Raw genomic sequence first — 12,689 nt, 5'->3', positions numbered from 1 at the left:
CATGTTACTTACATTACCTGCGAAGTATTGCGTGTGCTGTTTATCACACGCAATACTTCGCATTTCTATTGATGATTTTCCACTTACCATTACTCATATTTGCGTAGTCCGTCAATTATAACTATGAAAAAAAATAAAGTAGTTAAGTGTTATTGTGAATAGGATAGCGTTACTTTGCGACCTGAAAATTTGGTTTACAGATTTCTTTACAACATTTAGCAGCAAAATTCAAATAATTGCCTATTTCAGAGGCTTTTAGTAACGTTATTGGTACTCATTTGGGTTGTACAAAATTATAAAGAATACTAGACTGTTATAGGCTCTTAAAGTGTGCAATTTATAAGTTGAATTTTCAACAAAAAATCCTTTATATACAGTCATATAACCAACTATTTTTTTAAATAAAACTTGTGTTGAAAAAGAACATGGCGAAATTATCATGTTAGGTTTACAGCGGGATGGGGCACGCAAATACTTTATCGTGAAATTCTGATCGCTATATTGATTGCAAGTGTTGTTGTTGAATATGCGAGACTAGCCTTTTTTTGGCGTGGTGGAAAATCTTTATTGCTACCTCCAACCCTTGGACAAGACGATGGTTATGTGGGACTCCCCCTATAAAGGGGGAAATACGAGACTAGCCTAGTCGACCAGTAATTTTTGTTACCGCTGCGAAACATTATCCATATGTCCTTGTTACTAGATTGTAAACGATCATTCATCAACTTCGTCACAGCTCCGCACCGTAATAATAATAATGCCGTATGGTTTAATGTACGTCTGTAAGTGCCTGTATCTATAATCATAATAATATCATGCATGCAATTTATAAATTTTGTAAATCATTATTTCGCTACATGCTTGTTCCCAAATATCTTCACAAAATTCATTATGAAAGGAGTTCTACTACACTGTCGTATATATTCAACTTTCATGAATTTTTGTCTGTTTGTTATATATCAACATGCTAATCCATTTATATGAATATAATATGAATGCATAGATTAAATTTAAATTTTGTAAAACATTTTGTTGCACGCTTATTGGTTGTTTTTGAAATCATCACTGACCACGATTTTTATATGACACTGGTTTAAATCGTTTGTTTTGTAAGATAGTAGACTATATCTTCTTTGACGGCGCAAATAGCACGGTTCATTTATCAGAACAGACGATAATTTACCATAGCATATTTTTTTTATCAAATATCAAATACATTGGTGAATATGTAGATTAAAATGAAATATTAAGTATTACAAATACATTATACAAACTGTATAACACTCAAACTAGACTAATTCGCATATTTCTTAACAATTTAAATAAAATATTTTTCATAATAAATGACTAGGTAGTCAAGTAGAATAACTTAAAATATCGTCAAGTTATAATAAATACTTACTTTTTCCATAGAATAAAATGTATGTATTATGCAACACCGTAAAAATATATATTATAGTATTGGCGAAGGTACCCCATTCTATAATATGTATCTAAGCGTATTAGGTCCCGACTATAAAAAATGTAAATAGAAAAAAACCATGTACCTAATATTAGTTATTATTTTTGTCGTTGATAAATTACAAAATGAACCGAAGCTAACTTTTGTAAATATTTCTTCATGTATGTAAAAATCATTTATTTGTGATCGATATTTAGTACGTTATTATATAATCCAAATATACTAATACCAGCTGAAAGTTCGGTAATTACAGTCATTATTGTCACTACTATTATAAGTTGTGAAATAAAACTAATTTAATATTAATACTGTTTTTTATTTACTTTGTTGAACTTCAGAAACATCCAAAATATGTCATTATGGAATCATTTCCATAATGACATATTTTGGATATGTCATTCCATAATGACATATATGGTTACACTACTCATAAGACATATCGATCATCATCATCTTCAATCGATTGACGTCGACATTGGGGTATTTTGTAGTGAGTTCCAAAATCCACTGTCCTGGGCCGATTGTTTCCAGCGACTCTTGATGTAGTCTGTCTACCTCGTTTGGGGCCAACCTATGCCGCGTTTCATCATATCAACCCATTACAGGCCCACTACAGGGATTTCCTCCCATCATGGGTTGGGGTTAAGGCCGTAGTCCAACATGCTGGCCCAGTGCGGATTTGTGGACTTATCACACCTTTGAGAACATTATGGAGAACTCTCAGGTATGCACGTTTCTTCACGATGTTTTCTATCACCGTTGAAGCAAGTGATATTTTTATTGCTTAAAATGCACATAAGTTAGAGGTGTGTGCTAGGATTCGAACTCGCCCCCCGGAACATCGGTAAAAGCAGAACGATGCAGGAAATAACTATATATATAGAAAGTTGTGTCAGTTACACCATTTTTAACTCAAGAACGGCTGGACAATTTTTATATTTGATTTTTTGGATTTCTCTTTGACCGGAATAGGATAATAAGTATTAAAATATAACATTCATTAACAAAATATGATCCGCGATACGAAGTTCGCAGGGACAGCTAGTTATAAATAAAATATGTATTAGTAGGTATATAAGATACAGTTTATAATGTATGTAGGTAGATGCATCCAAATATTAAAGTCTACGCTAGATGAAAATAAATAAATAAAATATAAGTTATTTATGTCTTCACCTTCTTCGTGATTATTTGAAATTCTTTAGATTTATCGTCGAAGTTTGAAATCGAAAGTACTTACCCGCGTAATGGCTATACCTACTTAGGGTCTTTAATCGTTGTGAAATAGTTTACCTTCCGCAATTAACGGACCCAATTGTTTCTCTTGCCAGTCGTAAATTAAAAAAGGGTGTCCCAGAATGCGACACATTAACCTAGGTACCCTTAATTTAATTAATCATAAGAGGAAGGGTTTAGCCAGCCTTACTTTTAGGGTCTTACCCCTGACGGGTGCCGTGAGGCGACTACGGAAATATAACTGAGAACGAACTGCAGCGTTCTTTATTCTATTAATACCAGCTATTGCAATTACCAACCCATCTGCCCAGCCTTTTGATTCTGGGCAAACCCTCCCGTTAGTACCAAAGGACTGTTAGGAATAGGCTGTTGATGACGATTGGTTTTTATTTTGTAATTGATGCGGTATAAGTTGTTAGGTACATACCTAATATTTTTTTTTATCATACCTTATTAATGTGAAAACGTAGGCAAGTTCCTAGGCTATTGAGATAAAGAAACAGTTTTTGGTTGCTACGGCGCGTGTACGTATTGTTTTGTGAAATTGCCAACACAGATTTACTGCTAAGTAGGTACAATATAATAAGGATGAATCTAACAACTTCTGATTTATTTGAATCAATCAACCATTAAGGCTAGTCTAAATTAATTGACTGTATCGATACCTATAAGATTAATAATTATGAGTGAAAAATTGCAGCATCCTTATTTTCTTAAAGCGTAGGTATCATTACATTCGCGTATTTAGATCTATATTTGTTAATGATCTCAGACTTGCAATACATAGATGACAACTTTAGGACATACGAAAATTCATGCGCGTAACGCATAAGCAAAAAAATCGATAGAGACATGCGCATTATCCATGCTCTGCGTCTATCTAAACAAAGTTTGTTACTCAAGCAATGCCTTAGTGCTATAAATAAACCAAATGTTTACTAAAAGCAAGAAATGTAAACTATCTCACAAAATGATGATACGCCTGAATAATTTTTTGTACGTTTTTAATTTACGCCAAGGCACAATTCTTATAGCCGTCCATCAAATCGTAAGTAAGCCTAATTTTTGTATATTTCCGAACAGTCAATTCATTGTACGCTAAATTGCTATTTATTTCTTACAGGCGCTATCATCTTTCGTACTGATAATATTGCTAGTTGGTATATCTCATGTTGGTGAAATGCTGTCCATGCTCCACAATGATATGGAGGACGACGCAGAAAGAAGAGGGTTTTATGAAATAAATTATGGGAATCATGTAACATTTCATGAAGGAGGTGTAGTAAGCACTAATAATCAACTCAGATTTGCTAAAGCACAGCATTTGGCTTCAGGTAGGTTATCTATCAATTAAAATAGTAAAAATTTGTTTGTATCTATAGTAACTAGTATGTATTATTATGTATGCTTTAAAGACCAAAGATTTACCTATTACAATTGCTCATTACGTTTGGTGAAAGTTTATTTTGCTATAAAACACCATTGTCGTAGGTGAGAAGCCTTTTTTTTGGTTATTATAAACTTAAGACGTTACATAAAGTCTTATGTACCTACCTACACAAAACATAAAATTTAGATAAATATTTTAACATTAGAACCAAGCTGATAATGAGAATTAGATTCATGGTTAGATGATAGATCTAAAAGTAGTGCCATGACGGGAAAATAAATATTTGTAAAGAACAGTACCAGGTACATTCAGAATCGTGAATAAATTTTAGGTACCTGCCGCTAACTCGCAATAGTGGAGCGCTCTTACAAACTATTCATATCCCTCTCTCATATGAGAGAGGAAACCTTCTCCCACCCGTGGGAAAAAATACTGCTGATGATTCTGAACTTATTTATATTTACCTCATCATCATCATCATCATTATTATCCAAGTACCGGCCTACTACAGGGGAAACCATTGCCATAACTTTGACTGACAGAACTCAGATACAGCCTTAACATCACATGCAAAAGTAAAAGCAAGTGACCCCTGTCACTTTATTAGGTACGCGTCGCGTAGCGTAGCTACTATGCGCGTGTCGGTCTTTTATCTTCAATAGTGTTTTCATAAACAAATAGAATGTTATGAATAAGTTTGTATGGAAAAATAAAAATGCCTCTTTTGATGTAATATTTTTACAGCGTGATTTCTTATGAAATGAACTTATGCACCCTTCAACAGTATTTCGTAATTATCTTACACGTTGTATATATAATACTGACCCACAGATTACCCCCTAGGGGGTAAACAGTGGGTCAGTATTATATATACAACCCCCTAGGGGGTAAACAGTGGGTCAGTATTATATATACAACCCCCTAGGGGGTAAACTGTGTACTGACCAAACTACAATTTTTAATTTCAGTAACCGTTATTTTCCTTTACACAAGCACGATTCTGACGTCAATATACCTCATGTGCTGTATTTCTCTGCTTCACGGAGCTGTAAAGTATAAGAGGGAGTACGTACTGCCGTGGATTATGGCCGCTTGTGTTGCTGTGGTTCTTCTTATAGTGGCCATGGTTATAGGCGATGGGTATCCGTGCGTCGTTAATCTCTTCGGCGGGCATAATTTATACCGTAAGTACCTTACTTTTGTCCAAACTGCTTTATTTGACATCCGCTTTTAAACCTATTCCACAGCACGGCTAGTAGGAGACATTTTTTCCACGAGGAAAGGACAAAATGATTTTTTTCTCTCAAAATTATAGTATCAACTCACCGAGAATGGGCATTAAACTTCTCCTTTACCCTATTGCCGTGCTACCGTGTACCCTATGGCTGATGCACAAATTAATTTTATTTCTTGTCAGTAGATACAATCGGAGGATAGACTTTTTGTCTACTGCCTATTTTAACCATGCTGAATTTGTCTGCCCTAGCAGCTAGGTTGCTAAAAGGAACCCATTCAGTGGCGACTGGCGTGCATAGGATTTTTGGCTAGGCATAAAAAGGAAGATGGCGTATGTAATGTCAAATCCCCCTGACTATACGAGCAATGTAAAAAAGTTAAGAGATTTTTTTTAATTCATGGATTTCCTCTGGTCTGATTTGGTAAGACCAACTTACACAGAAGGATCAGGTTGCGTTTTTGTGTTTACGCGGGTTTATTAGGATTTTAACTGTTGACGGCCGAATGCCGCAGAGGGTACTGACACTGTTAAGCTTACCTACTTTGGAGCTAGATCGTGATGTGTGTTGATGTGTTGTCGTAATATATTTATTTATTAAAAACCAAGAAAAGCTCTGAATCATTCGAACCTATAAGATGTGCCATTACAGTACGTTAGACTGAGGATCAAGACGAGATTTCTTTTTACAGATTTCGGATGCGCGCTTTTCGTGCTGACATTCATCTACGCTATATGCGCTGTAAGTAGTTTCGCGCTCGAGACCGGCGGGGGCCGGTGCGCGCGCACATCGCTTGCGAACGATGAGCGGGGTGAACGCCTGCTGCTACTGGATCACGCTGCACATTCCAGCTTACTGTCTGCCGCGCAACTAAATAAACTGTCCCACGGCACGCGGACACAATTCGTATAAATGTTGATAGAGATCACACATTATAGCTAGGCCGGACGAACGTAACGTATTTTTCGGGTTCCATAAATCTCTTGTTGTGTTTATCTATTTGATGTCACAACCTTTCACTTCCCAGCTAAAGAAACTTTTTATTTTATAACGCTGAAATATGACCCGGTTGTGACCCGAACTCTACAAATACACCTACCTACCCTGGTTACTACGCACATAATACTATTTGCATTGATTGAAAGAAAATAAGGCCAGGTGGCCGGTTACCTCCCGAACATTAATGGTGCTAAAGTATTTCATCCAGAAATCAACAAATCAATATACCCTTAATATACCCTCTCATATTGAAAAAAATCTAGTTTATTGTAATGTTCGGCAGTATGGTTCTAAACTAGTGTACTGTGTAACCTCATCGAGAAAAACCTTAGTACCTTCTATCGAAAATACTGACTACTACTATACATGCCGAGGCATTGAGTCATGAGTGAACTTACTACCTACCTGTACTTATTCTAAAATACTTACTGTAGCATACTAGATAGATACGTACGTATCTATCTACTTAGATTATCTTACCTACTCGATGTATCACGTATCGTATACGTAGTAAGTATTTTGTATTTTGGTCGTCTACATCCGCCTTCGTTTTGCTTTAACTCGTCTGATGCATTCACGCCATCACCATCGCGTTGTTCGCATTATCATTATTGATTTAAATAATCAGGACAAACGCGACGGAGTAGCTTTTATTTTTACTGGATGTTATTGTACAACAGAGAGGGTCCTTCGCTGTACAAAGGAACCCACAAAATGCATTGCGTTCGGCTTGAGCGGCTTTTGTGCCCAATGCGTTATGTGCGATTAGCTTTCAAAGTCAATTTAAACTGTACATGGCTGACTCTTGCGGAATATTTATTAACTATGCTACATTTAACGCCAACAACGTATTCGATAGGCCTACATAAGTTAGGAATATCCTCGGATGACAAAGCATTAAAGGATAATTTTAAAGGCTGTACCTACCACGAGAGGAGGCAAATATCTGAATAAAAAGTGAAATTACGATCATGTCCAAGTATATATCAGACATGCATTTTGATAAATGACTGCCAAAACTTAAAGTGAGTAACTTTTAAAAATACTCAGGAAGCATGCGAGTTACCGTATGCACTCTGAGACAAAAAAAACATTATAATATATACTTTCACTTCTTATCTTAGACTTGACCGCTAACTTGACAGTCTATATTTTTTTAAAACATATTCTAGTGCCCAGTACTAACAACGACCGGTAACTGTCAATTCTTTTGAGTTAGCTATGTACAGCTACTAAAAAAAATATAGCTGCTAAAGTAGGACATTCTGTTAAATATAATTTAGTTTTGGTTGTGTAAATTGCACAATACTGAAAGGCGCATAAGATGTAGTTTCATCACATATTTTAAATAAATACACCATCTTGTATTATTAAGTTATCCCACGCTGGCGTTTGGAGCGGTATTTTTTATGCGAAAGTTTATATTAAGCAAATATCATTTCATCTCTTTTTTTACCATCTGTAGTGGCGTAACAAGATATGAAGTTGTTTTATATTTAAAAGCGTCTTCATTTATAACTTACTAGAACCTAATTACGTACGTATGTATAATAATTATTTAAATGGTTTTAGAAGACATTTTTATAATTATTTTTTTGTTGAGTTTTTTTTTTTTTTTAGAAGTTAGTCATAAGATTATCTAGTCAATTTAGTTCATTCAACACTCTAGTTAATTTTACCGGGATCAAAAGTACCTATCATATGAGATATTCTAAACCTAAATCTGTCTCTGTGCTAATTTTCATTCACATCACTTACGCCGTCCTCGCATGATTGAGTAACAAACATCCATCCAAACTAACGCATTTATAACAGTAGATAAGAATTAAACTTGTAAGGTTTTCAGGATTCTGTTACGCCACTGACAGATATGTGTCATCTGATAAAATTAATACGTCCATAACTCTATAACACAAATTAGCGCATAAGTAATTCATGCTTAGATACAGCTGAATACAATAACTCTTGTGATATTTTAACGATTCAAACCATTTAAGCTGAAATATTGTCTATACAGTTGTGTAGCGTGCGGTAAAACCTCTTAACACAAACTATTTGGACAGGCATACAATTTCTAGCTCCACCCGTAATCATTTTTGGCATACAAATAGCTAATAAAATTTAATACTCACATGGTGGACTCACGTGGTGATACGTGATATACGTTACCAACTTTTTTCTATCTTAAACCTAAACATAATCCAAATCTTTAAAAAAACTTGTGAAAGATATTTTTTTTGTCGCAATCATCTGGTGACCCGTGATAGTTCACTGCTCCTTTTTCATTTTTATTATTTATGTTTGAGGATATTTATTTTGTTACATATTTAATTTATTATATTATTGTTAAGTTATATATTTTTTATATATTATATTTGTATTGGTAGTTACTTATTTATTTGTCTCTAGTTACATATATTGTTTTAACTAAAGACAAATAAAGTATATGTGCACCACCAACCTATTTTCTGTATTTATTTTCTTCGCCATTGGTTGCCTGGAAGAAATCGCTATGAAGCGATAATGCCGCCAAATTGTATACGTTGTTTCGTTATACTTTTCTTTTTTTTACTTTTGTGGTGTGCAATAAAAGTATATTCATTCATTCATAATTAAACATCAGCTAAATCAAATTAAATTTTGATCAAAAGTTACAATTCCTAACAATTCAAACAATTTTTTTTTTTTTATTTATACACTTTATTTGTACACCACAAATAGTAAACAATAGAGACTAGAGTCACTATTTTGAATCGAGAATGAAAAACTATTTGATAGAAAAAGGATTCCTATTGCCTTGAAGGTGTCAATTTCGCACCACAATCGGAAGCTCAATCAATATAGAAGACTTTGCCGATCTGTAGTTCATTGCCTGTCTAATATTTAAACTGATAGCTTTAACGCATGTTACATTACTGTTTAATAAATGGTCAATTTTTATTTCTATATTTTTGTGAGTAAGTATTTTAATATACAAATGATTGGACTGTTCTATTTTGCCTCAAATGCTGAATAATTAATGAAAAATTAAACAATTCATTTTATGCATGTCTTTTTATTTGTCTACTTACTTCGTAATTTGCTATTGAGACTTTACAGGTTATTCGATTTATAATAATCATAGATAATAATAGTAAAATTTATTGAATCCATAGTAGTGAAAACATTACAAAATGTATGCCAATTTTATATAGATCCTGAACAACAAAAGTTCCTACTATCACATCACTTGAGTAATATTAACGTATAAAGTAACCAGCTTCCACGAACACGGAAAAATTTACGACCAATAATAAAACGCGCCAGTTTCAGAAAAGAGTTGTGATTGGTCGACAAAAGGACGCGCACGCCGTAGATATGACAGTAGCCATACAGTAGCATACAAGTGCATTTCATACAAATTTACACTTTGTATGAAATGCACTTGTATGTTTATTTAAACTTACCAATAAAACTACTTCTATGTTATTCTTACTAGGTTAGGTTTACTAACAATTATTTATGTTCTATTTAACATATAATTTGTACTTCTCTTTATTTATCTAAAAGATTACGAGCAACTGGAAGACAAGTAGCTATACGACTAGGCACCTACATAATAATACTTGACTGCAAGTATCTCATGTAATTGTCTGAAATATGATAATATTTTTTCTATACAGTAGGTATAAATATCAACTTGTATACACAACACTCAACTTGTATTAAGTTGATAAAGAATATATGCCATTATGACCATCTGGGCCCATGTACCCAACGTATGCGATTCAACGCACGTTGACGGGCAAATAGGTCTAACAACTTACGGTATGTATGGCCTGGGAACACTCCTCCATATCACCCATGATACGTATACCTATGAGCTGGATAAGATAGTTTAGACACTAAACGTGATCAAATCAGAAATTAGGAGAACTATAGAACCATAACTATCGAGATGGCTACTCAAGTCGTGAAATTGAATAGATATGCACTACAGAAAAGTATTTTACATTTATAAACTTGCCTGTTTTGCTAGTTCCCTAAGAACTATGAATAGTTGTCATTAATTTTGTTTACGAAATGAGACATTTATTTCTTATTTGTACCAAAGAATAATAACTTGATATTATTGTAACGTTGTTACTTAGAAAAAACTAATATGTTTGTTCTAAGTAAGGAACTCTTGAACAAATAACAAGCGGAAAATTTATCGATTCGGATTAATTTAAAGGCCCACTGATAAGAATATTAAATCTCATTTTGTGTGGAACTCTACCGAACAGAAGGAGACAAAAATGAAGTCCTTATTTTATTTCACAACACGTTTCATAGAAAAAATTGGAAATACCTTGCAATGTAATAAAGGATCTGTGTTAAACCGAAAGCACAATTGCATTTAATGATAGTGTATACATACATAATACAATATTTTAATAGGAATTTAACTAGATTAACTAAATAAATAAACTATTAATTTCCAATTAAAAATTCATAACATTGTCTTTATATAGTCATTTCTCATATTTACGCTCGAATTAATAATCACTATTTGGCGACACCTCTGTTGTATGGGCCAAATATACTCATCGATAGATAAAAAAAATGAGTTTTCCTTTTGGCTTCCCTCCAATATACTTCAATTGAATACAAAAGAATACTGGCTCAACAGCATGTTATTTATTACTGAACAGAATACATCTGCCTAGAAAATTACTATTTACTTGAAGGTCAGTTGTGTTCTTATCCCCATCTACCATTTTGAAGTGGTCTCTGGATACCTCTAAAACCTCTAGCAAGTATAAACTTCTCTGATGAGTCTGATCTACTGGCCTTTGGCTTCATAATCTTGATGTTTTTATAAAATCTCTCTAAATCCATTTCTAAAATGGGCACCTCTTTTCCATCCCATACTTTGAACAGTAAATTACCATCTATTCTAGTGACTAGAGCTGCAAACCTAATTGCCATATAACAGAGACCTATTATTCTGTCCTTGTCCAATTCCCTAACACCTGTCGCATTGGGCGCCATGTCAGAGAGAACTAAATCTACCTGTCGTCCATTTAGTGCTTCCACTACTTTATCATGTGCATCTATAGTTGAAAAGTCCATGTTGCTCATTATTGTTGCTCCCTGGGAAAAAAATATACCAGATTAAGCAAGAATTAGTTAGGACAAAACAGAAATCATATTATACAAATAACTCCATGGTTATATAGATTATGCTTATATAAAGGATAAACCTACAGTGTTTACATGTGACTGATGGTGTAATAGGTGCCAATTCTGTTATGGTAAACTGACAGGTTAAACATGGTGTTAACCTCCCTTTTTTTTATTAACCCTTTTATAATGTTCATAAAAGTGTTAACATAATGTTTATATACAACACATAATATGTTAGTTGGCCGGCACGAGGCTTGTGACTGTAGTAACTTCAAAAATAAAACAATTGTGTTGTAAAAATTTATGAAAATCTTTAAATAGATTGTAGGAATATTTTTATTATTTTAAAACATACTTTAAACAAAAGTTAATGATAATTATTGTAATAGGAAAATGGACTATATTATGCTTATTTTATAACTTAGTTATCTGGGGGGGTGTGACAGCCATACCACACTTCAATCCCCAATATTAACTACTTTATAGGATAGTAAAAATAGGTTTTTCTTACCTCTATAGGAAAAATTTGTAGTTTATCAATTGACAAAACTGTTCCTACAGGTTCAGTAGCATCTGCACCATCTGAGTTTGTCTTCTGAACCGCCACTTGAGTCCAAGATCCAGGAGAAGCCCCCAAATCAATAACTGTTTGACCAGGGTGTAGTATTTTAGCTTTATCGTCCATTTCCAACAGTTTAAAAGCACTACGACATCTTAAAAAAAAGATTGTATATTTATTAATGTTTAATTGTTCGATAAAAACAAAGTTCATAACAAAAATCAATCAAAATGTTCAAAGTTACCTGTAGTTATAAATCTTAGCCTTCTCCACATAAGGGTCTGCTTTCTGACGACTCAGCCATTGTTGTGAACTCTTAAATCTCTTCAAACAGTTGACAAGAAAACACATTCTAGCGAAATTCAAGCCTTTAAACACAGCCGTACGCGGCGGGAGCATGATACAAGATAATGTGTAAGCCTTTGTTCACACTAGTTATTGTCGTACGTAACGTAATATTATTAATTATTAATAGGTTGACTAATTGCGACGTAACACTGAGATTTTAAATAGTAAACTTTAACACAATAATGTTAAATTTATAATTGAATGATAATGGTATTGGAATAAATATCACAAAAATATTAGGTTAATGTCAAATCACAAATGTCACTCAAGTGTCAATGTCGAAGTCAGAATAAAATAACACAGAAAGTAAAT

The 12,689-nt window shown here is 33.7% G+C and overlaps 2 protein-coding genes across 2 annotated transcripts; one reads left to right on the top strand and one right to left on the bottom strand.

Annotated features, from left to right (window-relative positions):
* The first annotated feature begins 3,601 nt into the window (after positions 1–3,601).
* Positions 3,602–6,667, top strand: LOC120629465. The gene is made up of 4 exons (XM_039898405.1): positions 3,602–3,746; positions 3,822–4,032; positions 5,057–5,272; positions 6,015–6,667. Exons 1-4 carry the CDS (start codon positions 3,630–3,632, stop codon positions 6,233–6,235), a joined length of 765 nt encoding a protein of 254 aa, XP_039754339.1. The 5' UTR covers positions 3,602–3,629; the 3' UTR covers positions 6,236–6,667.
* A 2,694-nt stretch (positions 6,668–9,361) lies between these two features.
* Positions 9,362–12,585, bottom strand: LOC120629373 (rRNA methyltransferase 2, mitochondrial). The gene is made up of 3 exons (XM_039898303.1): positions 12,274–12,585; positions 11,982–12,183; positions 9,362–11,437 (listed from the first exon to the last, which is right to left on the bottom strand). Exons 1-3 carry the CDS (start codon positions 12,426–12,428, stop codon positions 11,045–11,047), a joined length of 750 nt encoding a protein of 249 aa, XP_039754237.1. The 5' UTR covers positions 12,429–12,585; the 3' UTR covers positions 9,362–11,044.
* Between the last annotated feature and the right edge of the window lie 104 nt (positions 12,586–12,689).

This window comes from Pararge aegeria, chromosome 14 (genome assembly GCF_905163445.1).
Source record: "Pararge aegeria chromosome 14, ilParAegt1.1, whole genome shotgun sequence".
NCBI classification, from domain to species: Eukaryota; Metazoa; Arthropoda; class Insecta; order Lepidoptera; family Nymphalidae; genus Pararge; species Pararge aegeria.
The sequence above is the reverse complement of the archived record's forward strand: the minus strand, read 5'-3'. Positions and strand labels throughout refer to the sequence as shown.